Source organism: Botrytis porri (genome assembly GCF_014898465.1).
Source record: "Botrytis porri strain MUCL 3234 chromosome Unknown BPOR_006, whole genome shotgun sequence".
Taxonomy (NCBI): Eukaryota; Fungi; Ascomycota; class Leotiomycetes; order Helotiales; family Sclerotiniaceae; genus Botrytis; species Botrytis porri.
Genome location: NW_024066080.1, coordinates 2,700,870 through 2,726,823, shown reverse-complemented (window position 1 = coordinate 2,726,823; position 25,954 = coordinate 2,700,870). Strand labels below are relative to the sequence as shown.

The 25,954-nt window shown below is 44.5% G+C and overlaps 10 protein-coding genes across 10 annotated transcripts; 6 read left to right on the top strand and 4 right to left on the bottom strand.

Moving 5' to 3' along the window:
* Window positions 1-2,001: 2,001 nt before the first annotated feature.
* EAF01_005325 (uncharacterized protein) lies at window positions 2,002-3,033 on the top strand (the record flags this gene model as incomplete). The annotated part of the gene is made up of 1 exon (XM_038913580.1): window positions 2,002-3,033. One exon carries the CDS (start codon window positions 2,002-2,004, stop codon window positions 3,031-3,033), a length of 1,032 nt encoding a protein of 343 aa, XP_038771666.1.
* A 974-nt stretch (window positions 3,034-4,007) lies between these two features.
* EAF01_005324 (uncharacterized protein) lies at window positions 4,008-5,071 on the top strand (the record flags this gene model as incomplete). Its single annotated transcript, XM_038913579.1, has 3 exons — window positions 4,008-4,147; window positions 4,191-4,276; window positions 4,554-5,071. The coding sequence occupies 3 exons, from the start codon at window positions 4,008-4,010 to the stop codon at window positions 5,069-5,071; spliced, it is 744 nt and encodes a 247-aa protein (XP_038771665.1).
* A 1,438-nt stretch (window positions 5,072-6,509) lies between these two features.
* EAF01_005323 (uncharacterized protein) lies at window positions 6,510-7,717 on the bottom strand (the record flags this gene model as incomplete). The annotated part of the gene is made up of 2 exons (XM_038913578.1): window positions 6,510-7,002; window positions 7,069-7,717. The coding sequence occupies 2 exons, from the start codon at window positions 7,715-7,717 to the stop codon at window positions 6,830-6,832; spliced, it is 822 nt and encodes a 273-aa protein (XP_038771664.1). The 3' UTR covers window positions 6,510-6,829.
* Window positions 7,718-8,910: 1,193 nt separating this feature from the next.
* EAF01_005322 (uncharacterized protein) lies at window positions 8,911-10,026 on the bottom strand (the record flags this gene model as incomplete). The annotated part of the gene is made up of 3 exons (XM_038913577.1): window positions 8,911-9,356; window positions 9,412-9,763; window positions 10,012-10,026. 3 exons carry the CDS (start codon window positions 10,024-10,026, stop codon window positions 8,911-8,913), a joined length of 813 nt encoding a protein of 270 aa, XP_038771663.1.
* A 764-nt stretch (window positions 10,027-10,790) lies between these two features.
* Window positions 10,791-12,875, top strand: EAF01_005321 (uncharacterized protein). Its single transcript, XM_038913576.1, has 5 exons — window positions 10,791-11,421; window positions 11,484-11,812; window positions 11,865-12,309; window positions 12,412-12,503; window positions 12,596-12,875. Exons 1-5 carry the CDS (start codon window positions 11,220-11,222, stop codon window positions 12,728-12,730), a joined length of 1,203 nt encoding a protein of 400 aa, XP_038771662.1. The 5' UTR covers window positions 10,791-11,219; the 3' UTR covers window positions 12,731-12,875.
* A 1,728-nt stretch (window positions 12,876-14,603) lies between these two features.
* EAF01_005320 (uncharacterized protein) lies at window positions 14,604-15,706 on the top strand (the record flags this gene model as incomplete). Its single annotated transcript, XM_038913575.1, has 2 exons — window positions 14,604-15,164; window positions 15,245-15,706. 2 exons carry the CDS (start codon window positions 14,604-14,606, stop codon window positions 15,704-15,706), a joined length of 1,023 nt encoding a protein of 340 aa, XP_038771661.1.
* A 615-nt stretch (window positions 15,707-16,321) lies between these two features.
* EAF01_005319 (uncharacterized protein) lies at window positions 16,322-17,461 on the top strand (the record flags this gene model as incomplete). Its single annotated transcript, XM_038913574.1, has 1 exon — window positions 16,322-17,461. One exon carries the CDS (start codon window positions 16,322-16,324, stop codon window positions 17,459-17,461), a length of 1,140 nt encoding a protein of 379 aa, XP_038771660.1.
* Window positions 17,462-17,771: 310 nt separating this feature from the next.
* On the bottom strand, window positions 17,772-18,509 carry EAF01_005318 (uncharacterized protein; the record flags this gene model as incomplete). The annotated part of the gene is made up of 2 exons (XM_038913573.1): window positions 17,772-18,166; window positions 18,383-18,509. The coding sequence occupies 2 exons, from the start codon at window positions 18,507-18,509 to the stop codon at window positions 17,772-17,774; spliced, it is 522 nt and encodes a 173-aa protein (XP_038771659.1).
* Window positions 18,510-19,812: 1,303 nt separating this feature from the next.
* EAF01_005317 (uncharacterized protein) lies at window positions 19,813-20,911 on the top strand (the record flags this gene model as incomplete). Its single annotated transcript, XM_038913572.1, has 3 exons — window positions 19,813-20,574; window positions 20,638-20,712; window positions 20,810-20,911. The coding sequence occupies 3 exons, from the start codon at window positions 19,813-19,815 to the stop codon at window positions 20,909-20,911; spliced, it is 939 nt and encodes a 312-aa protein (XP_038771658.1).
* A 1,236-nt stretch (window positions 20,912-22,147) lies between these two features.
* On the bottom strand, window positions 22,148-25,606 carry EAF01_005316 (uncharacterized protein; the record flags this gene model as incomplete). Its single annotated transcript, XM_038913571.1, has 3 exons — window positions 22,148-22,280; window positions 22,337-25,097; window positions 25,153-25,606. The coding sequence occupies 3 exons, from the start codon at window positions 25,604-25,606 to the stop codon at window positions 22,148-22,150; spliced, it is 3,348 nt and encodes a 1,115-aa protein (XP_038771657.1).
* Between the last annotated feature and the right edge of the window lie 348 nt (window positions 25,607-25,954).

The following is a 25,954-nucleotide window of genomic DNA, read 5'->3' as shown; positions in this document are numbered from 1 at the left end:
CCAGATATGCAGATAGAAATTCTCCGACCGGTACCAATGCTGTCCTACAGTACTACTGGTACCACAGCACGTATTGACACCATGGGATTGGACTTGAGTGGGGGAAGGATGGCAAGTTGCCAAGATGGAATAATTACCCATTGTGCAGAAAAAGGTAAGCATCGTGACCTATAGTGGCACAGCTATTGCTTCAGATAAATCATCACGGGGAGTCTGTACAACGATGGGAATGTCACCGTTTTTGGATTTTCGAGGTCGATTCTCCCGAGTATACTTGTTTTGACGGGAGAAAAGTAATGAGTACCCGGGATTTGATCTCCGGATACGACATTTGACAGCGTAGAACTGATAGACGGAGGAGGGCTGTATTGTTGGCATACCCGTCGAAAAGTTCAACCCCCTTGGCTACTTTCGGGTCATGAAGCCAAGTCTAGGTCGAAATTACACACAGTTTCGTGTGAAGTGATTCCAGAAACATCGTAGGTCGTTTTTTCGGAAAATCATGCATCTCGTTCGAAAACTTAATTGTGTGATGCTGGAATAGTCTTAGAAAGGGTTTCTCCTGCAGATGGTCGAAGTTTTCGAAAGTATGAATGAAGTACTCGGTATAACAAGGTGACTAATTTAAGGCTTTACAAGCCCGAGTTATATCGACAAGAATGGGGGAGAAGCATTCGAAGTCAAAGCAGTATGGTTGATTTTGTACTTCTTCCCCCTTTGATTCTTGGTATTCCAAAGAGGAAAAGGGGTCCATATAAACGCTTGGTATGTATTTCCACATTGAGCGACGGCAGTCTAGACACCTGGGTAGGGATTCCAGCGACTCCTTTGCTGCTGTCAATGCTATTCAATTGTAAATCAAAAGTTTAGCAAAGCGTTGTTTTCCAGTAAATTCCTCAAGTCAGTCATAAATGTTCTGACGCTGATCGAATGATAAAAAGGTTTGCGTTGCAGCAGCGACAGAGTGGAAAGGGTGAACAGTTGGAGCTGCAAGCATCAAGACCAACCACAACCAGCCACAGTACTGCACGTGACGTGGCTAGGGAGCTCAAGCCTCAATTCTTTCTCAGTAGTAACCTCATGAGCTCGAGCTTCTTGAAATCGATCTCTCCTTTTAGTGAAGTTGCTCCTCACTTGTTCGCGCGAGATGATGGAGCAGTCCTGTCGCTCACCTGCTCATTGAGTGACCTTCTAAAAGACGTTTTTGCGATGAAGAAGGCACCTGTACCTTTGAGAGCCTTTCCAGCACTTGAAATCTACTTGCGGTGTTTCTCGTGAATACGCCCACTGAAATCTGATTTGAGCTTGCAGACACTGATGCTTGTGGTTCGCGAATTTTCTCTCTCATACTTCACGGTCGTGTTGCAGGACAATCCAAAAACAAACCAACGCGGTCGGTGATCTGGCCTCCAGACCAAAACCCAAGAATCAATACAATACCCTCTGTCCATTGAATGAGGATGTATGCTCTTATGTGCTTGGCCTCGGTTTCCGTCCCATACTCAAACAATTTAATCTCGTTATTTTAAATGACCCTGAAGTCGAAACTTCATTGTGGTCTGAATTGGCACTGCATAGTAGGTGTCTGCTTTGGAAACATCACATGGACCTAATGGAACATAGAAAATCAATGATACCAAAACTTCTATTATCGTCGAGGCAGATTTTCTCAGTAAATGCGCAAGTGTGCATTTAATCACAGCACATTGTCGGCCATGCAGACCGAACATGTTGGCCCTGATGAGTTTGTAACGAATGAACAAGGATTTGCGGATATTTAATTGGCCTACAACGACTATGCCTGACACATTATTGGCCAGCTTCCTTGATCATTGAAGAAATGGCGTGGTATCAGTTTCCGAACGAAGGTACAACTTTATTGTTCAGCCCCAAATCAAACGTTTAAGTAGGTAGACAGAATACCTCCGAGAAGCTAAGTTGTGTGGCAATAGAATCTGAAATCTACATATACATACTACATTCTTTACTAACCGATTGATCATGTCGAGTCCCGGGTATTCGCAGACCCATCTCTCTTCAAGTAACCGATCCCCCTCCATCTCGGCAAACCGGGCATCCAGTCTACCATCCCGGCCACGCCTCAATCCTTACAAAACACCCGATCGACCAACGTTGAGCAAGTTCCCTACCTCTTCATCTTCGGTCTCAAGCATCAGTACGATGTCGACTGCTCATAGTACATTTTCGATTAGATCTTTTAGACGTGATTCGTTGCCAATCACTCCACCGAATGATTTCAAGGAATCAATGGATCAGTGGGCAACTGCACGACCCCGAAATCTTTATGATTCCCCCATAAGAACGTCAAGGAATTCAAGATCTAGATATCAAGCAGCAGCTTTGCAATCCAAAGTTGCTGAGGGTCGAGATCGAATCGAGAGTAAAGGAGATGATGGTGAAGTTGACTATCAAGATGACGATGATGAAAAAGACCAAGCTGAAATGGTATTGAAGATGCCTGGGGCCTTTCCAACTGACATGGAAGAAATAGTTGTTAACAGGCATATGAGCTCGGGCTTTGCTAATGCCTACAATTCCATGCCTGTTCAGTATCCTATTCTTCCAGCGATACTTCCACAACGTCCAAAGTTTTGTTCTTATGGATCCTCTCGCAAAAGTACCCGAGCAATAAATGACGCTATTCGATCACTTCTCCAGAAACCGTTCAAGCATCATTGCGACCTTACTGCTGGTTACATATATGCATTTGAATCTCACAGGTATGCTCCTTGTCACATAAAGATCGGCCAATCGAGCAGAGCTCCAGAAACTCGCATGCGAGAGTGGTCGAAATGTGGAATGCCAATTTCCGAAATCTCCAGATCTGCATCCATCGTTCCATTCGAAACACCCAGCAGCAATGGCGAAGACGCTTTCTATCATTACACGTTAGTTAAGTCTATCATTTTCGAAGAGTTCTATAATCAACGCAAGTGGTTTGAATGTGAGGTTGGCAAAAATTACCAGCGCGGACCTAGAAGGCATACAGAATGGTTGGAAATTGATGTATAAACTGCAACTCATGCAATAAGGCGCTGGCGTACTTGGGTCGAAAGAGAGAAGCCATTCACATCGCTGGGGAGGCTAATGGCCTATTGGCAGTGGAGAGTCCCTCTTCTCCCTCTTTACCTCCTCTTTCTCATCCACCCCATCAACCCCATCTACCCCCACAATTCTCCTCCGTCTCATCCCATCCCATCCACTCTTCAGATTTCCTCTCTTCTAACTCCTTTCCTTTCCTTTCACATCAAATCATTGACTCCCTCTTGAATATCACATGGATGAATTACCGAAGAATTCATCGAGTATAAACTGGGATGATTGGACACGACCTGGGCTGTGGGAGTATTGGGGGTTCCGGCTAAATCAGCTTTTCCTTCAGGCTTCGAAGTTAAAACCACATGTTGCGAGGAGAGATAAGCAATTTTGGACCATGGGTTGCTTCTTCAAAAAAAAAAAAATCATTCTTTATATATACTCCCGGGTTTACCATATCCTTTGCAATAGTTTTATTCGCTCTGTGATTTTGCTTTTGGTGCGGGCATCATTTTTCTTGGGGAGAATTTGGAGTTGATGGTTGGCGTTTGCAAATGGACTTGTGATTGGCGAATGTCAAGTTTGAGGTGCGTGGTGGCAAGTGATCTAATCTTGTTATGATTCTCTTACATTTTTCTTCATGTGTCTTATTATACTTTTAAAAGGTTCGCTATCGCATCGTTCATCCAAATATAATCAATAACTTTGGTAAATTGACTTCAACAGGTGCCGAAGTATTCCTTTCAGCCGATAATCAGGGTAGGGGAGAAACGTGACCTTTTTGTTTCACCTCGGCAATCATACTTGGGTAGGCACGAACACTGTGGATGTGGACGGAATTGTAGGTACGCACATCAAAGCCGTACCATTTTCAGAACTCAATCATTAATCAATCGATCGATATGCCTGTTTCAAATCCAAGCAGAATTTTTTAGTAGCCTTTAATTTACATGACTGTGAAGTTTCTTCATATTTCAGGAAGATTTGCTAACACGAGTGTTTTTGAGGGCTTGTATGGATATAATTCGCGTCCACATCGAGCCGTCCACAAAGACTTTACACGTCGTATAATATTTGAATTTATAAAACAGTAGGATCACCCATAAACTATACTTGTGTATTTACAACTCTAGATACTACTCAAAGCCCAATCCTCAGATCAACGATGGCTCTACCACCTCCGCTTCCCCAAGGGCCAATCTACCACCCAACGCTGCCGGTATAGAAACGCATGACTCTTTGGCTCAAATTACACATCATCAGAACCCTTACCAAGATTTTCACCACGATACTCATATCGCCCTATGTACGCGGACGAGCAACCCTCCCTACATTCACCAAAACCTACCCCATCCACTCCTCGCTCACCCATAGAATCTTCATTCCCCCCACCTCTCCCCTTCAACCCAACATCCACGGCTGAGGATTCGTCTTCGGTATCCCTGCCATCGACGATGAATTCTGTTCCTATTTCTCCTCCAAACACAATATCCTAGTCATCTCCCTCGACTACTTCAAAGCTCCCAACGCCAAATTCCCTCAACTCATCAACGAATTAACCGATATCGTGACCTCCATCCTCGAAGACGATTCTCTCCCATTCGTCCGCTCTAAAGTAGCTATTGGCGGTTTCAGCGCTGGCGGATGTTGTTCTCTCGCAGTTCCACAAGCTTCCTCTCTTCAAGGCAAAATCCAGAGCGTATGTGCATTCTACCCCGTGTGTGGATTTGTGACGCCGCAATTCGTCTCGATTGCAGCGAGACCTTCTTATGCGCCTAAAGATGGTCTGGAACATATGAGTCCACTATTCAAATATGCGTATATACGTCCTGGAACGGATTTGTGTGATTCGAGACTTGGTGTTACGTATGTGGATAGAAAGATGTTGCCGGAGAAAATTTGTATGGTAGGGTGTGAGTTGGATATGTTGTGGTATGATGCTGAGTTCATGGCGGAGAGGTTTGTGGGAAGGAGAGGATGGAGGGCGAGACCGTTTGGGAGAAGGATGGGGTGAGATGGGAGAAGGTTAGGGTGTTGAGCATGGCATGTTGAGTAAACTTCTCTTTGTTGATCCCATGAGTATAAGGATGAAGGATCCAGGCTATCCAATAGTTTGAGCTGCATTTCGATAATGAGAGGCTTCAAATTTCTGGATTCAACTTGATAATTCAGAAGATTTAAAACGTTGAGATCATATCGAATGTTGGACTGCGCTTGGAGTTTGAAGACTTCCATCGAGTCTACTAGTCTAAACTAGTAGATATTGGTACTCTGAAAGTAAATATTGACATACTAACATTTATCTAGGATTCGAGAATTTTGGGGGACGCTAGCAAAGAGATAAAGTAAAGAGAGAGAAGTTAATGGCAACAGGGAGGAAAATGTATGATGCCGCTGCAGAGTGGTTATTCAGAGAAGTATACCATTAAAGTACCGCCTTCTTACCCTTATACTCTGCAATTCGATTCGTTGCGTTCCATCTACTAGATATAACCAATCTAGGTGTTTTTCGGGTCTTTGGGAGACCTGAGAGAACAGGAAGACACTCGAGATTAAGATTGGATATAAACCATCGAAATTAACTGCTCAAAAATATAGTCTTCCAAGCCTGAAGGACTCTGAGCAATATTAATTATTTATATTTAGATGCTATATTGCCTATCATCCTTTGAGCATTTGATGAGAACTTCCACAGTCCCAAACACGAAATAGTCCTTAGATATTATTGTCTCAATCTATCGTGATGAGAATCTTCATGCCTCTATTCAAGATACTCATACCGTGAAGAACTTTCTATGACGCGAGGATATGATTTTTGAGGACCCTAAACAGAAACAGAAAGTGGATAAAATACATCCTCGAAACCAACATCTTACCCTCCCTCGCTTCACCATAACTACCCCCGTCCGCCGATCCCCTCACCGGCTCAAAATTCTCCGCCCAAGTCCAAGTCCACATACATCTCCATCTACCTATATGTCCACCTATCAATTTTTTACACCACCACAGTCTACAGTCCAAAGTCCCCTCGTATACATATCCCCATCTCCATACCCCCAATATCGCCACCAGAGACATATTCAAAGTGTATTATCATTGTGCCAGCCAAGAAAACCCCGTTGTTTCAAATTCTCGATCCTGGCTTGGCGATCATTCGGGAATCATGCGTTTCCCAAACGAGGTTTGGGTAGCCAGAGCATTGACGCTTCGGCTTGCGGGCACTGCCGAGGGGTGGAAGGCTCTTGGACCTTGGCTTTGACACTGGAAAGTTGTGGGTCAGATCTAAATCTCTAGATCGTGGCGTTGGTGGGAATTTCCCTTTATTTTGGATTCATTCTAGAAGGGGAAGAGGAGAGTGAGAATTGGACTTGAGAGGAAAAGAGTCGGTGAGAATATGAGTAAGAACGAGGCAGAATTCAAGTGAGTGACAACAAAAGGTGGATTTGAATTTGAATTTCTCTTATATTGATATATCTATAGATATATGAATTGCTTTATCTTGCTTTTCTGCCCATCATTGATACCCCCTAAGATTCCATCCTCACATTCAAATTATAATGTAGTAGCTGTGTGCTATACTTCCAGCTTGACCCAAGCCATGAAAACGCCACCATAAGAACCAAAGAAAAAGAAGAAGAGAAGAACACACTCACAGCTACTATGCCGTGTAAATAATAAGAAATGATCTCTTAATCTTTTTGACGCTTGTAAATTACATATCCAATCCATCCCCATTCATATCCATTCATTACACAAAAGCGAGATGGGAAATCTATTCCTCATCGTCTGCACTCCTTGTCTCCACAAAAGTGAGCTCGGCAACTGATCCCTCGATCATATTGAGGTTAACACCATCAATACCTGGGCTTGGCTCACGCTTAGTGACTGCTGAACCGTTGATATCTTCGACGTTGCGGACTGTGGAGATGGAGTTTGTTTGTCCAACTATTGTACTGACATGTTAGTGTTACATTCTATGATTGAGAATGAATAAATAGGAGAGTAACTAACCAGATGGTCCACCACGAATAAACATAGTAGTGACAGTAGTCTTGATCTTGGGGTCGGCAACGCCGTCCTCACGTTTACCCATCTTAGTCTTTGCGGCAGTACCAGCAGCGGCAGCCGTGTTTCCAGTGCCTCCAGCTTTAATGAGGATACCAACACCAGCGTCTTCGGTTCCGAGTTGGACTTCGGGGCTGGTCTTGATGGCACCGGCAGCATAGTTGAGAGCGGCCGTCAAAGTTTGGATATCACGTTTTGCGGCTCTGTCTACATCCGATCTTTCGAGCTTGACAACACGGGGTGCGATTTCCTTGCCCATTCCTTGGAGAGCTGTTACTTGAGCTTCGGTCTTGCCTTCAGTACCTCCCTGAACGGCGGCGGGGGCGGCGGGTGCGGCTGGTGCTGCTTGTGCTTGTGTTGGGGTTGTGGCAGCGGCTGCACCACCGTTTGCTGCGGCACCATTGTTTGCTGTGGCACCACCAACGGCAGCTCCTTCGAGCGCGTTCATGAGGTTCGATACATCTGCTTTCCCTCCGAATGATATTTCACCATCACCGACTACCAAGGCAGGTGAATAGGCGCCAAGGTTGATGTTCAAAGGGAGTGCCGAGATGCTAGTGGCGATCATGGCTATAAGAAGATAGTTGCTCAACATTTTGAAAGTGGGTTGCGAAGGGGTGCTTGCGTTGAAGGCGGGCTGTGAAATAAGGGTAAGTGGGATAAATTAAGTGAACGAATATCTTGAGCGTCAAGCTTAGATGTGTAAATGAAGATCAAGAAGAGTCAAATGGAGCACAGCTGAGGAATTAAAACTCTTGGGTGCATGAGGACAAGACTTCTTATATCAAGAATTCATACTGAAAATGCGTTGCCAATAATTTCAGAGGCCGTGCAATGTAGCTCTAGCCAACCCCACACCACACCCACGGTTCCCAATATTGAGGTTCTGGCCAATCGAATAATTTTCCTATTCAGAGATGCTAACAGTTCCCAGGTTTTGATTGTGAACCTTTTTCGCGTAGGATGAATGCCAATACTTCGTCAAACGCCAAGTGACACCATAACGCGATGCACAGGAATGGTATCAAGCTCTCGAGAGACTCAGCACAGACCAAATGCGAGGAAGCAATTATCTTGGCTATGAGTGTGAAGTCACGGCGATGTTTGGAAATAGCTTTGGTAAGTCTGGCTATGCTTCTTTGACGTTAGCTTTCTGATAATTCCAGTTCTTGGCAGGTTCTAGCGTCGTATGAGAATCCCTTAAAGGTCACAGCGTAAACCCCGAAATCTCTGGAAACGAGTTGCATCTCCAGACATTTCACAATTTGACATAGTATAAACAGATTAAGTTTCCTCAGAAATTCCATTTTGACAAATCTCCCCCAACGTTTGACGTTTTTCATCGCAAGTCTTGGCTGACATTCTGCAAAACCCTGCATATGTGTGTTCTCCCAAGTTCCAACCGCGGATCAACCTCAAAATGATCCAAATTCCGGTCAAAGGAAGCAAGTATAGGTAGATAAAATGGTAGTAGGAACTTTCCTTTCAAGGGGCTAAAGTTTGAAGACGACATTAAGGAAATGAGATGAAAGCAATTCTGTTTTAGTCGACGCCACATTGTTTGGACGTAGTCTTGCGGTCGTTTTTCATACCTAGAAACTAGATATCAAATGTATCTACGTGACTAAGAGTTGGAAAGCCATATCGAGCTTTTTGAACTAGTAATGGCTCAAAAATTGAATGCATGAATTGAACTTACATCCCCTTCCCAAAAATGAACCAAAGCACTGTGGCCCATCACAATCTCAATAATTTAGAGTAGGCACGCGAAGTGCTTAATCTTCCATATCATACCTGATCTGAGGAATCCATCTTTGTTGCTTCATTCTGATACAAAGGGCTTGCCTCAACTTCTCGCACCCATAATTGCCAAGGTCTTTCTACGGTATCATCATTAAATTTTTCGGAATCAGAAGCTTGTTCGGCATTCAAAAACCTAAGAGGGCCAAGGTCAGCAACTCTTTCCTCGGCATTCCTGAGCATAACAGCTTTTGCTTGGAGACCCGCGTTGACTTGAGTATAAATGGCACGGTAGATGGCTTGCTTGATACTTGATCCTACCGTCGTGAAACCGTGATTCGCCATTAAGACGACGTTATAGTCTTGGGTGCTTGATTCCGGCTTGGAGAATTTCTCGGCCAAGGCACTGCCAAACCGTCCAGAGTTCACCAAGAAGTCTTGTCTATCGTTCGAGGTGTATAGCTCCGTGATATCAAAATTAGGTACGTGGTCACCTATAAGTATTCATTATATACATATTCATGCATCGTTCCCGGAAGAGTATCATACCTAGGAACCCAGCCATGTGAAATATCGGTCTCATCTGGACTCCGTTCATCGTGTAGGGTATTACAGCTTCGGCATGACTGTGGATAACGCAATTGATTTCTGAAAATCTCTTGTAAATTTCGCTGTGGATAAACCGTTCTTGATACCCTTTCTTCGCCTTCGGATCTACTGGAGCACCATCGGATACATTATAATGTACCAGGTCGGAGATTGAAGAGACCAATGCTGGCGCGGTCGATGCCGACATGATAAAGATACCTGGGTTGTCCGGATGACGAACAGACACATGACCATAAGCATCGACAACATTTTGATGATGCAAAATATGATTCGCGTGGATGAGGGTTTGAATCTGAAGGGGCTATTGATTAACCTAGGTCAACAATCTTACACCATTCTTGATCATCCAATCTTTGGAGTTTCGAAGAGCCCTCCTCCCAATATCAAGATAGCACCGATTGTCCACGCACTCCTCAGACTATTTGGGAAGTTATGTTCTCGACAGCAAGAGCTTGCCAGCGCCCCATGTCTTTATCCGAAATGTTTGGATGAGTACATTGAGTAGATGCATGAGGACACACAAACTGGGCCAAAACTTACAATTGAGTTTTTCATTTTCAATGGGTCTCACAATGTCCCAAAGTATTACGACCAATCGATACGACTTGACATGAAATTGTGATTTTGTAAGACGATGTTGATGTGATGACAGTGATTGTGTCAACAGCGTTGGGAAATATACACGATATTATTATTTAGTTGTTGATAGTCCATCGGATGGAATCACCCGTGGCAGGATGATAGGTCGGTCACCTGCTTTCAATTCTCCAAACCTCGGTGTCTCCACAATCCGATCTATCTATCTTGTAGATAGCGCGCACCGATTTACTGCAGACCAGGTCAACATGTCACATGTAATGACTTAATAGGGTTAACGGGACCGAAATTGCCGCCCAGCAATATTTCACGTCTTCGTATCTTCATATCTTCAGGTCGTGGTAGAATCGTGAGAGTGCAGAAGCGACAGTATGATGATAATAATCATTGATGGACGACGGCGAGGTGCGAAATGTGTGAGGTCGCTTGGCGTTCTTATTTTAGAAGGTCGCACCAATAAATTCCAGCAATCTGTGTGGCTACCTTCCAAAAACTACTTAAAGAGCCACGACAACAACCATCAGAATCATTACAAGGGAGGATGGGAACTTTTTACTTTTTCTATCATTATCTTCAGGGGATTTCGAGCCTGCACAACATCTCACCTCCTGTCGTTGCTCTAGGAGAAAATCTTTTCTCGGCGAATGATAACCGAGTGGTAGGGAAGTTTATCATCTATCATCTATCATTCGCTACACGGTAGGAATACGTAATGTACCTGACTATCGATTAGCCTTATTAACTTTCTTCATTGACTGCTTGGGGAATCATGTCCTTTCATTTGACTGCCGAACAGGGGATAAGCATAAGATGGGGATCAATATAGTATCAAGCCTCGGTTCTAGCCCATTTAGGAACCTTGAAAACATCGTAGTTCGATACCACAATTGACCTATGAGCATGGAATGTTACCATTTCTTCCAGCCGTTCCTTTCTTATACACCTTCTTCTCTTAGATAATGTCTCTAATACAACCCCAACACCAATGGAGGGTGACACGTTTTGGTGAAGATTGCTTATCACCCATGGCGAATGAGTGCAATTTGGAAATGTTATATCTATGGCTTCGGCGGAAGTCGTGAATCTTCTTTGCATGAAATAGAAGCATCGCTTTCCCTCGCTTTCCCTTGGTATTGAAACTTCGTGCAACAATGACGCCCTCAATTTCTAAAGTTCTTTTGCCATTTGTGCTTCTGGCACCAGCTGCACGTGCAGCCAGTCTGGCTGCAACTCCGTTGGTATGTTCGAATCCAGCATTGAGCTGTAGCGGTTCCAGTACCAATACTTGTTGCTTCAATACTCCTGGTGGCCAAATGGTTCAGACCCAATTCTGGGACTCCAATCCTAGCACAGGTATACAAATTTTCTTTTCCTCCCAACCTCGCTTCACAAGTCAGAAACTAATCATACTCAAGGTCCTTCCAACTCCTGGACAATCCACGGTTTATGGCCCGATCACTGTGATGGTACCTATGATTCAAACTGCGATACCAGTCGTCAGTATTCAAGTATAACCAACATCCTTTCTGCTGCCGGCCAAACATCCTTGCTCTCGTATATGAATACCTACTGGGTCAGTGATGACTCTACCAATGAGGTATTCTGGGAGCACGAGTGGAACAAGCACGGAACTTGTATCAGTACTCTTGAGCCTTCCTGCTACAGTGGCTACACCACCGGTGCAGAAGTCGTAGATTTTTTCAACGTTGCTGTTGATCTTTTCAAGATTCTTCCTACCTACACTGTAAGTAGCTTTCCACTTAAGCGAAAGAAAGAAGTAACTAACATCGCCACAGTGGTTAGCCAATGCTGGCATCGTGCCTTCCACCACCAAAACCTACACCTCTGCTCAAATCCAAGCAGCCATCACCGCCGGTTTCGGATACCCTGCCACCATTCAATGTACTTCTTCCTCTCTCAACGAGATTTGGTACTCCTTTGAGGTACGCGGTTCCGTTGCTACCGGAACCTTCGTTCCCATTGCTCCCGTTGGTCAATCTGGAGATTGCCCCTCTACCGGCATCAAATATGTTCCCAAGTCCGGCTCTGCTATCCCAACTACCACAGCTGGAGGTGGTGGATCCACTACCACCACCGCGACTGCTCCTGGTGGCACTGGTAGCTTCTCTGGATCTGGTTATTTGGAGGCGTATGTTGGAAGCACCAATAATGGATGTTTGATTAGTGCAGGTACCTGGTACACTAGCGGAACTTGTGCTACATACACTGCCACTGCTTCTGGTAAGACTCTTTATTCCCACTCCTGATGAGAAAATGATTGTCAAAAGACCTACCTCAACTCTTCATCTACCATCAAACGAACACCACTAACTCTCCTCCTAGGTACCGGCTTCACCCTGAAGTCCTCTAAGGGAACGTGCGGTATCTCCGGCAGTACATTTTCCTGCGGCTCCGGCGTCTCTACCGTTTTCGGAGTAAGTTTTCTTCCTCCCTTTCCCCTCATTTCCTCTCCCCTTCCCTTCCCCTCCCATGACAAATCCCAACCACCTAACTAACACCCCTCCAGTCCTCCGGTGGCTACCTAACCTACGGCGGCTCATCTACCTTCTACGCCACCGCCACCCCATCCGGTTCTACCCAAGCAACCGTCTACACCTCCAGCCAAAGCGTTTCTGTAAAATTCGCTTGGAGCGCTGTCTAAGTGCATTTTCTTTACTCATCGCGTTGGTTTACTTTGTCACGAAAAAAGAACACGGTCAAGGTGGTGAAAAAGGGAGCGGCTCGAAATTATCAAGGCCGTGAACAAGTGTTGTAGCATAGAACGGCAAGCGCATGACAGGAATCGGTTGTATTTAGGGGACAATTGAAATTTACACGAGAACTGAATCTGATCTAAATTTACACATGAACTTTTGCTTGCCGAATTAAAAAAATTCCCAAAATCTAAAACTAGTAGGAAAGTCTTACCATACAAACCCCCATCCAAGTCTTACACGTACACCTCTTACCACCCTTCTTCACCCCATCCCACATCCTTCTGTGCCCAATCCTTATATACGATAACCGCCTGCTACACAACTCACAACTCACCATTACACCCCGCCGCTTCCTATAAAACCCACAAAGCGCATTCATACATACATATGTACTTTTTTTTTTTTTTTTTCAAACGTCAAAGCCTGTGCCTCCCTCCTGCCGCGCCGCATCGTATCGTATAATATGACCACTCCAATCCAATCATGAGTCACGGAATGCACTGCGCCGCGCCGCATTCACGTCTTCGTACACAATTGCGCTTATATCCAAGCAAACTTCAATTACTAGGAAGCGCTTGTGCCGCACCAGCATTTATCTTATTTTCCACTCCCCGTCCTTACTTTTCGCTTGCTACTTCTCCCCATACAACTTGTATGTAGAGTGGTACATCACACCGAATTCGCCCATAATGTATTATTATTTCTTCGCTGTACATATGGAGAGCCTGACGAGCAGCACATGACCCCTGTAAAAACTTGTTGTCTCCTCTACTCTATCAAGTCTCTGTATCCCTCACATCTCATTTCTCAGAACTGATAGTCTGACTATGTATTGTGTTGGATATTCGAATTCGCATACAAAGTTAACAAAGCAAAATGTCAACATTAGCAATACCAGATATCGATCAGCAGCCCTTTAACCTTAAGCTTAATCGGCGACTACAAAGCAGCTCTTGCATCTAACCCCCAAAGATAATGCTTGCCCCATGCATCTCAATTTTTGAAAAGCGTTTAGAGTTCTTTAATTCGGCATCAGCGCCAACATCACTCCAACGCCAAGCATCCCCCTCCGCCGCCAACATTTATGAAAACCCATAAATTGCCCATTTCCGACCTTTTGCCCCGTAACATATCACCCCGACCTTACTATTTACCCTATGCTCAGTTATCACAATCTATAAAGAGAAGGAAGCTCGGACGTGAATGTGACATACCTAGTATCCTTAATCTACGAACTTTTTATTCTTCAGTAAATTCGATGCAGGGCTGGAATTCTGTGCCATATTGGTGGATCCATATGTGACGTTTGAATTCATGTTTATGAGGCTGATTGGGGACCTCGTGGTCTTGGTAAACGCTGACGAAGTGAAATCTTTCAGAAACACTCAATGTCAACAAGTTTTTCCAGTCACATTTCGCTGGAAATTCCCTTCCTAGACCCTTGCTTATCAAGTCCAGCTTGCAGAATTGAGTGAAAGAAGCGTGAATGAACGGGCTTTTTCTTAGGGCAATAAAGTTATTCAATGTAATTCTGCTGCTGGACTGCCCAGTGAATGTGTTATTTCAACTCACAATGTACTGGCGTAGCTGTATCCGCCGCTTCCCAACTAAAGTATTCGAGATGGAGTCTGAATGTGTAGTGATCTATATAAGAGGCTCTCGTCGTTCAGCTTGAGATGCTATCGTGGTATCAATACGTTTCTTTCCAGATCACATAGATAGCTCGACTTTACTCACCTATTTATTGTGCTTTTTTAATACCACAACCATTTCTCTGTACACTCCATCTTACGCAGCACTAGTTGCGAACCTTTAAATATGGCATCTCCTTCCGGCAAGAATGTGCACTTCGTGGGAAGTGTTTGTCTCCCTGACACAACCACGGTTTATCGTACACTCAATGCTACCTTTCCCACCCAATTAAAGCGTATGCCCGATGGTGAGCCCGGAAACCGAGGGGACTTTGTCCTCTGGCAAAGAAGCGTGTTCTATAGATACCCTTATCTACTTCGCTCTTTATATTTTTCCCTGGCTAAGGATCCAGGCCCGATTCCCATTTCTCCTGAGAAGATCCAACTCATGCCTGTTGGATATGATGATGCTGCCATAGACTCGTATGCTACTTTTTGTAGACTTCGGGATGATGGTATTATACCGAACAGGGTAAAATTTCAGGTTTCACTTCCTACACCCATCAATGTCCTTCACGTAGCAATCGAGCCAGCTTATCAAGAAGCAATACAGCCAGTCTATACGAAAGCTTTACTGAAAGCAGTTCGTCGTATCCAATATGAGATTCCCGCAGAAGATTTAGCTATACAATGGGACGTTGCTGTGGAATTCGCATTTTTGGAAGGAATCGTGTTGCCTCCACCGCACGTAAGTATTGTTAAAATTTAGTGGCATCTCTATAATCTCCTATCTCAAACTCCCGGACGAATACTAACTCGGCATTTTAGTGGATTATGGCTCTGAAAGACAGTATTGTAAACCAGGTCCTTGAACTAGCAGATGCTATAGACCCATCCGTCGAACTGGGGTTCCATTTCTGCTACGGTGATCTCGGGCATCAACACTTCACACAGCCAAAAGACATGAGCTTGTTAGTCGATATTGCGAATCGAGTCCTGACTGCAACAAGAAGGAGAAGATCTGTCAATTGGATTCATATGCCTGTACCAAAAGATCGAATTGATCGAGCGTACTTTGAACCATTGAAGGACTTGGAGAAGAATGATACAGAGTTGTATTTGGGAGTCTTACATCAGGATGACCTTGAAGGAACGAAATTGAGAATTCGAACCGCGAGTGAAGTTGTGGCAGATTTTGGTATTGCAACAGAGTGCGGTCTAGGCCGCGCGGATGCAAGAGAGTTGGAGAGCGTCTTGGAAATTGCAAAGAAGATTACGGAAGAGTCGTAGGAAAGAATGGAAGGGTGTAACAGACATGAGAATCAGTGAAGGATGATCATTTTGGTACTTCAACGTTGCGTCTTAACAATATCTAGTCAATACAAATAGCAGGCCTGACTTCAAACACTGCGTCTTTCGTTGCTTGACCATGGATAGGTTCCAATTATTAGTAGAAATGTATGTGAGATTAATAACCTGTGTGTCAGACAGATCATTGTTGAATCTGTTTCTTCCTTTCTAGGCATGACATGAGTGGGGTCCAAGAATGTCTTGTCTCATATTGTATCGAGTAGAACAATCATCCTCTGATCACCGGTTCTCAACTGCATTCCCCAAGAGTGGTGATTACGATCAAGTAATGGTTAATTGTGGTTGTGGTTGTGGTTTTATGTTTGTGTTTGTGTTTTCCTGGCGAATTTCACTTGAACAAGATTCATGTGCATTATGGTGGACCATTACCCCTGTCAATAGAGGGGTGTAGTGAATTATAAGCTTACAGAAACTACCCCCCGCTATGAAGGAGTAACGCTCAGCTGCTCTTCCACCTCCCGACTACAATACCCCAATACTCCTATACCCCAGATTCAAATTGAAAGCTCCAGTTACTTTCATACCCAATTCAAAATGGCAACTCACGAACAAAAAGAATCTACATCCTCCCGCTCCGTTCTCGACCCCACTACCAGTACCCAAGAAAAGTCCTCCAAAGGCGCTACACCCCTCCGCGCTCTCGATCACCAATCCGAACGCGAGACATCCCAAAATGAAAAGCCAGCTACTATTCACATTGGCACACGCAAATCTGCACTCGCCATGGTGCAAACCGAGCAAGTAAAAGCTGCGCTCGAAAAAGCTCATCCCCTTTTAAACTTCGAGATTACCAAATTGGAAACGATGGGCGACAAGAATCAAGTAACTGCTCTGCACGATTTCGGCGCAAAGAGTTTATGGACACATGAACTTGAGGCTTTGTTATTGGACAGGAAGTTGGATATTGTGGTTCACTGTCTTAAAGATATGCCGACGCAATTACCGACTAAATGTATAATTGGTGCAATTCTTGAACGAGAGGATCCTCGAGATGCGTTGATTATGAAGGCAGGAAGCAAATATAAGAGCTTGTCAGAGCTGCCAGCAGGGAGCGTTGTGGGAACGAGTAGTGTGAGAAGAAGCGCGCAGATAGCTATGAAGTACCCCGAGTTAAAGTTTGAGAACGCGAGAGGCAACATTGGAACTAGATTGAACAAATTGGATGCGGATGATGGAAAGTATTCATGTTTGATTTTAGCTGCCGCGGGTTTGTTAAGAATGGGTTGGGGAGAGAGGATTACGCAGTATCTGGATAGCAAAACAGAGGGTGGCGGTATGTTGCATGCAGTGGGACAAGGTGCCTTGGCTTTGGAGGTTAGAGATGGCGACGAAGAAATCAGCACGATGATCTCTGCGTTACAACATGAACCGACTCAATTGGCCGGGTTAGCGGAAAGAAGTTTGATGAGAACTCTGGAGGGTGGATGCAGTGTGCCGATTGGAGTTGAGACGACCTGGATCGAAAAGGGAAAATTGTTAATGAAGGCTATCGTTGTCAGTCTTGATGGCACAGAGAGTGTGGAATCAGAGAGGTTAGAGGAGATCCTAACACCAAAGGATGCTGATGAGTTTGGATGGTCTCTTGCTCAAGATTTGGTTAGCAAGGGTGCTGCCAAAATACTGGAGGCCATCAATCTTAATCGTCCCGTCATTAAGGAGGGTGGTAACGCATAAATGAAGCGCCGAATGATCTCTTTTTGCACAGACACATAGGCTACAAAAGTAAACTTTTCCTTCACATAGATTTACTGGCTGGACCACCCATAGCTTTCAGGTATGTTCCAAGAAGGCTAAAAGCTGCATACATATATAAATGTAGCTAATACAGTGTCATTGCCCTCCAACCCTTATGTTTGTTGAATAAACTCCATTCCCAAATACACATCCATCAATGTTGAGTTGAATCCCCCGTCTATGCTATGCCCAGCCCGTCCATGCAATCATGCCCTCATTTCTCGTCATGTACTAACTCCCATCGCGCTGCTTATTCCTCAATAAATGCCTTGTAAGCACTCTCGTCCATCAACCCTTCTAGATCCTTAACTCCCTTTTCTCCAACTTCAACCTTGGCAACCCAGCCTCCAGCACTCGTTTCGTCTTCGGGACCCTTATTGATAGTGCTTGGTGCTTCCTCCAACATCTGGTTAGCCTGCACAATCTTGCAGGTGATTGGACTGTTGATATCGGATGCGCTCTTGACAGACTCTACGGCACCAATGGCATCGCCAGCGCCGACCTCCAATGGGACGGTGGGAAGCTCAACATAAACGACGTCACCGAGAGCATGTGCGGCATAATCACTGATACCGATTGTGCCAGTTTTGTTATCGGAAGAAAGGAGAATCCATTCGTGGTCCTTGGTATACCTCTTGTTGAAAGCTGCGGTTGGAGAGAGAAAGTGTCAGTATTGGTGGGATGACTGGTATGAAATGGGTAGAATCGGACTCCAATAAACATTCCCGATAAGAAGGCGAGTATCCTAAAGGCTCCTCCATACTTCGTAGACCACATTGGCTCCGTCTCTTCACTCTGCGCATAGAATCTCTATGACATAGGCCGGGGATCGGAGCACCTTGGATAAGAAGATGAACTCACCAGCTCTAGATACTGAGAAAGCTCGAACAGCTCCAAAAGATGAGGATCTCCATGATGGAACCGTCTTGAATGCGCTGGATGTAATTTTTGAGGCACATGGCCTTAAACTCCTTGCGATTGATTCCATTATCGTATATGTAAATGGTGTTTGAGGGGTAGAGTTTTGGGGTGGAGTTGAGCTTTAGTCAGAGAATCATTAATTCAACGGAGTGAAAGAGAGGTGTGAGATAATAAACTTGAGGATTGTTGATATAGATCAGAAGAGATTGGGCCAATCAGAAGAAATGTCCCAAAATAAAGCCGACAAAAATCCAGGCGGTCTCTTGTCTCTTGTCTCTGTCTCTGTCTCTGCCTCCAAAGACGGGGAGGAGGACAACGAGAGAACCCAATGGCAAGCAAGCTATTGAACTGAATGGAACCCCCACCTGAGGAAAAGGAATCCAAATATCAATAGGAGCAAGAATATCATCAATTGGCTAATAATAATATGTATAAGTTATATGTTTCGATTTAATGTATAAAATGACCATATATTTAATACAGATGTAAGTACTAGGTACACAACAATAACAATAACAATAACAAACACAAACACAAAATAAAAACAAACACAGTATAAATACCCAATTTGAAGACGAAGCACTGGTCGAAGTGTATCTAGGAATAAAGTCTTTTCCCCCTTCTTCTCCTTCAATACTTTGACGATAATATCAAATCAATGATAAACAAACAAACACAACTTCATTCTTTTCTCCTATCCTGTCCTATCCTATCCTATCCTATCCTATCAACAACAAACTCAAAGAACTCGCAGAGGAAGACGCGTCGAAGAAAAGGGAATCCCTCCCCAACTCCCTACCTCCCCTACCTCCCTACCCAGAAACCTTTCTTACCGAGTATAAAGTGTCTCTGGTGTCTCTGGTCGCCCTGCCCGAGTTGCCTTTTGCACGCCCAAGCGCCGAACCACCGCTTGACAATTATTTGCCTTGCCTTGTCTTCTTGCCTTGTACCAAAGCTTGTAAGAAACCCCCTGGATATTCCTCATCAGGTATAACTTCAATCGTCCAAACCAAAATACAATTCAGATCTTTCCGTGAATCTTATTAGTCATTCATCCCTTGACTTCCCCATCGTGGTGGTTTTCATCTACGGCGCTTGTAGATTCATCAACAACTTTTGATACCAAGATAACTTACAAACTACACTACATTACATTACACTACTCTACAATCAGCCGTGAATGATCTACCATAACATCCCAGTGTTGATCTCCTTCTTCCAGCCGCCAATTCGAGATCTCACCCTTATAAAGAATCATAGGTAACCTTACACATTCATCCATCTCTATAATTACCCATAAATCAGTCAACCTGGATCCTACGACTTTACCAGTGAGCTCTCCCGCTCAATTTCACGACGCAGTAGATTCGATGGACGCCGAAATCGCATACGAGAATCAGGGAGCCGACCCACCTCAGGACAATGCTATGGGCGGAATGGAGGAGAGAGCACATACGCCAACGCATAACAGTCGACACTCTGCGTCTGCATCTGCAGATTTCCAAACCCCATCACAATATCCACAAGAATATCCTGCGTCACCTCCACAAGAAGAACCTACAAATGGTCGATATGCTACCCCTCCCACAACTTTTCCCGCGTCACTTTCGCGCCCGGCTTCGGGTTTGTCAGGTCAAGGCAACTATGGCAACGCATATCAAGAACAAAATTCACGGGGTTCAGGCGCGAGTACAGATCAGCAACAGCAGCAACAACGGGGCTCGAAGAATAGTGTCGTCATCAAAGTCGGCATGGTAGGGGATGCTCAAATTGGCAAAACCTCCTTAATGGTCAAATATGTAGAAGGTAGTTGGGACGAAGATTACATTCAAACCTTGGGTGTTAACTTCATGGAGAAGACCATATCTATACGCAATACTGAGATTACATTTTCAATATGGGATTTGGGAGGACAGAGAGAGTTCGTGAATATGTTACCGCTCGTTTGCAACGATGCAGTAGCTATATTGTTCATGTTTGATTTGACGCGAAAGAGTACTTTGAATAGTATCAAGGAGTGGTATAGGCAGGGGAGAGGTTTTAATAAGACCGCGATTCCGTTCCTGGTCGGCACAAAATACGATCATTTTGTGAACTTTCCGAGAGAGGATCAAGAGGAGATCTCAAATCAGGTTAGTTTTACCAATTCTTCGATTTTGTTTCGTTTTGAGGCGTGCTAACAGATGCGACATTAGGCTCGAAGATTCGCAAAAGCAATGCGCGCAAGTCTGATTTTTAGTAGTACAAGCCATAGTATCAACGTTCAAAAGGTAAGAACATCTATATTTCATTCTTACATACTTGCTTGCGGTCTACGCCATATTGTTTATATACCAAACCAACAACTAACAAACCACCCACTTGCAGATTTTCAAGATTGTCCTCTCAAAAGCCTTCGACCTCAAATGCACAATCCCCGAAATCGAAAATGTTGGCGAACCTCTTCTCCTTTACCAATCCGTCGGTTAAATTGCCGTTATAACTTACGATTTGAATCGAATACCTTGTTTCTTCACACCCCTAACAATCTCTCCATCAATTTCAATCCTCGATTTCGCGACCATCATTCATTCTCCTTCTACATTGTGTAAACTCCATCTTGAAACTACCCAATACCAACATTAACATCTCCCACAATTCCAATCGAAATGCACAATGCAAAGGAGAGAATACAAAACCTTCAACACAGGAAAAACGAAGAAATCTTCACATACCACATCATACCAGATCATTCTAGAAATCTGGCAATTTTTCACATCACACACATCTCCAACCAATGGGCATTCGGGCAAGGCGCGCGGGGGAATTGGAAGGGAAAGGGGAAGAAATTCTTGTAATTTTATCTCTCCTACTTTCTATCAAAGTCCATTCTCGTCTTATCTTGATCTGGCACTGCATTCGCTGTATCGCCAGTTCATCTTCATCAAAGAAGGGGAAAGCATAGTATTCATCGGTTTCATAAAAACAGACAGATACAGGCGGGCAGGCATGCAGGCAGGAAGTAAGGAAGGGAGGGAGGCAAGAAATCAAATCTTTAAATGTAATAAGAAAATCTTCGTGTTTCATGTTAGAATGAATCCATCCATACATTCAGTCAGTCAGTAGCGAGTGAAGCAAGCAAGCAAGCAAAGACTTGCAAAATATATCTTGGGCGAGTGTTTTTGAGACGATGATCAAGTGAGATGAATATGAATGTGAATGTAATTGCGCGACGCATTCTCTAGATTATGGGGTATATATGGAGTACGATGCAGGGCATATGCTTGTGTGACCTGCAGATGGGTCTGGACTGCGTGTATATGTATGTCGTGCATAAGTTTTTTTCTTGGAATTTTTCAACTCCTCTATAAATTACCAGCCTCCTTGTCGACACACACACACGTATTACATATATCCACTTTCCCGATCTTCTACTGCCCAAGTGAGCCGGACGAATGTATTATGATAACGAATGAATTTATTAAAGTATACGTTTCCTTTCACTCACCTCTACTCTAGTATTCAAATGCAATGTTGCGAATTCGAAGCTACGTTTGTATGTATGAATGGCATTTTGGAAAACCACAAAAGAATGTAATGGAATGAATATTATACACATCCCTATCACCAATAATATCACCCATAGCACCACTACTAATAACGATAATCTTCCCTGTACACCCTTAACAATATGGTCGCTCCAATTCTTCCAATCTCCGAATCAGCTCAACTCAGAAACTCCTCCAGCTCCAATTCCTCAACTGATACCGGCTCGACAACCCCCAAGCCCATACTCCTAACCCTACTTGCACTTCCACTCTCGACTCTTCTACCGGTATTACTATCAACATCATCGATTCTTATAAGCATGTCAGCGCCGTCGCAATCTCTACAAGATCAAGAGTGGCCACTCACAACCCTGATGACGGCTTCTTCGGGCCACCGAATCCAAAATAACTAGCAAGCCCACTCCCTGCCGAACTTTGATCCGAAGGAAATCTCCTCTTATCTTTCCTTAGGCTCGAAGGCGCGATAGATGGCGGATAGGCGCCAGAAATATGCAAAGGCGTGACTGGCGAGGGATAAGGTTCAGCGGGTGATGGAAATGGTGCTGGAGGTGCGATGCTGCCTTTTCGGCTCGCCATACTCATGGTTCCATCTCCGTCCATTGGAGTCACACCGATAAAGGGGTTCTCTTGATCTAAAGAGAGAACTTGGGCAAGTGTATATTGAGCATCGCTTTCGTGTGAAGCTAAATCGTTGAGTCTAGGTCTCCGACTCCCTTCTTTTCTGATAGTAGACTTCTCATTAAATTCAGAGCTTTGGTCGCTGAAATGCTGAGCAATCCTCGTGCTATTTTTTTCATATTCAGTGTCCCGACTTGCACTGGCTTCCGTTTTCGCTCTGTCAGCTGGAGTGATACAGTCATTCAGAGTGTGTAGACAATCCTCGTAATTTGTGTGAGTCGATTGATCATTATCACTCACATCGACGAGATGTCCACCAGGAAGTCGAAGAGAATCATGAGACATGCTATTTGGTCGACTACCCTCAGCCGGTATGATAGAGGGGCAACTGGAAGCTCTGTGCTGTTTTACCACTGAATTTCTGTTACTTGAGGGGCTAGAGACGACACAGCTTGAAATTCGGTGCTGTCGGAGAGGAGTGGAAGGGCCAGAATCTGCCGCACAATCTTCTAGTAAATGTTCCTGTTCTTCCAATACCGCCAGCAAGTTTCCCTGCTCTTCTCCCGACACTGAACTTACATCACAGTCTATCTCATTGTGCTGCAAAAGGGGACTGCTGATTTTAGAATCATAATCGCAATCATCAAGTAAATGCTCGTCGCACTCCGAAATGGCACTAGAAGCGATGCAGCTCACGGCCCGATGCTGGCGTGGGTTAGGAGTTGATGAGCCCGATGGCATATATCCGTTCTCGTTTTTATTACTTGACGAATTCCCGGGGCTGTCATTGTCACCGCAAGTTGTAATACGATGCTGCTTGACAGGACTTGCAACTCCAGAAAGTAGACATCCATCTTCCATCAGATGAGCCATCACCGTTGAGCTTTTGCGACTAGATTGAGGACTATCAACCACATGGCTTGAAAACCTATATAGCTTAGTGGGAGTGGGCGTAGAAGATCCAGTCGTGAAGTCACAGTCTTCTAACCTATGAGATCCATCTCCATCGCTTTGTTTCGTGCTACCGGAAGGAATCGAAGCACAACAGCTCGATATACGATGTTGTCTGATCGTAGCAGGACTGCAATCACCAGCAAGATCAGGGCAACTCTCTAGGGAATGTTGCTTGCGAGAAGCAACAGGGTTGATCGCCGTACAACTGAAAGCTCGAGATCCCGATGATAATCTAGATATAGGCGAGCCGGATTCACGAGTACTCTCGCCCAAAAGATGACCGTATTTTGAATATTGCATGAGAGGAGTTGAGATATTGGAATCATCCACGATATCCATGATAGAGGGTGAGTAATTGTTTTGCATAACCGGAGAAGGTGAGCTTGATGGAGGTGCGGTCTCGACGGTGCAACTTAGCATGCGGTCCTTTTCTGCAAAGCTTTCAGGAGTGCTAATAACCGGGGTCTCAGGTGTAGCAGGACAGCTTGCTATTCGGTGTTGTCTTATTGACCCCCGGATTTTATATGGATTTCTAGGTATAATGGAACAGCTTGAAATTCGATGTTGTATTGGCATATCTAATAGCCAAGCGGAATCCACTGATTCGGCGCAGCTGTCGATACGATGCGGGTTGGCAAGCTCGGAAAGCGGCATTTCAGTAACACATTCTTTAGAGGTATGCTGCCTAACCATGCCCGAACTAGAGGATACGGTAAATGGTACCACAAGATCATTCGAGACCGGCAACAGAAGATTTTCTTTATCTTCATTAAAGTGAGCGAGACAACGGACGGTTCCCTTCTCCTGCAAACGCCTTTCTTCCTTCGCATAATGATCTAATACAACCTTGGTAGCGGAGTAGTCAGAGAAGTCATGAACATAAGAGAGATTTCCTCTTGCTGGCATTCTAGAGAGCTTTTCGCAACCTTTAACATGTATATAGCTTCCGTGCATTGAAGAAACTGGCGAACCCGGCTCAACGGCAAATGTACTACAGCTGGCAATACTGCCCAGACTGAGTCTCTCTGAACTTTCTCGGGTCTTCTGTTTTGAAGATGTAGTACCATCAACAGCGGCACCGGCATCGCTGGAGTTGATAGCTCTCCTATGCGGCTCCATAAGCATATGATCCTTCAATTCCTCCATTTCACAATATTGAGCGGTGCTCTGGTTATTCGAACCCTGACAGCTATGTTCACTGGCACTCAGAGCTACTGCAGGGACCTCTTGAAGCTCAGAATTTGTATAACGCCTTCCTTTATTGAATATCCTGCTTTCTATACCAGGATTTTCGGCCGAAGGTGCTTTTGAGGCATATCTCATTGGCTGCGATAGTTTGGGTTGTATCCGAGACATTTGTGCTTCATTTGGGTATTTCGCCAGCCCCAAAGCACCTTCTCTAGCCCGGACCTCTCGATCATGTTGCATCATAACACATGGACCACAGAAACATGACTTGATAACATCATTCCCCATAGACCCTAAAATTCTGTATTGGGCCCGAATCCGGGCACGTTGTATAAGAGTAAGACCAACTATTTTTGTTAGTTAGCGGAGGAATTATGAATATTTCCACGAGTATATACTTACTCGACAGACAACAAGCAGCTGTCAAAGCACCATGGATCCAACACATCGAGTTGCAACCATCAGAAGATTTAAAGTTATGTGGATCTCGCCCAAGAGCTACATTCTTCAATCGCCAGTGAGTCTTTCCATATAGAAGACAAGGAACGAATAATCCCTCCAAGGCAGTTTTGTGATCACCTTCGGAATGGTGGCAGAACGGGACCATCCAATCACTTTGTCCTTTATGCTCAGACTTGTTCCTATTCATAGCTAGCTCCGATCTTTGTGGTTGATCGGGAATGGCATAACGTAATTGAGGAGTGACAGCGGGCTGCCTGGCTTCAACCATTGCAGGAGCAGGAGCAGTAGTTGCAAGTGATTGTCGATGGACTGGAGTAGTTGGATCCAAATTATATTTCGTGACTGGAGGATTCTTGGCCAGCTTCCGTTTCTCGCGGCGAGCTGCGATGGTCATTGGAGCGATATTTATGAATGAGCCTGTTCATTCAGGTTAGTAATAGTTCTCCACGTTGTACGGAATTCTCAACTTACGATGCACTTGTTATAGTAATGATTCAATGCCAAAGATAATAATTCTGATGATGTTTGGGTTGGAGTGCAAAAGTGAAGGGGTGGAATATACATCAATAAACACTGGGGTTCTGTCGCTCCTTCTATATAGTCTACCACTGACTAGTAGTTGCCCTTCCTGGAATTTATGGATACTTTGGCAGGTGTGACACTTAAGTTTGGCTCCCAGAGTACGACTTTCACCTGAACTTTGTGGATTGACTTTCCACCAGCAATCATGGATGGTTCATAT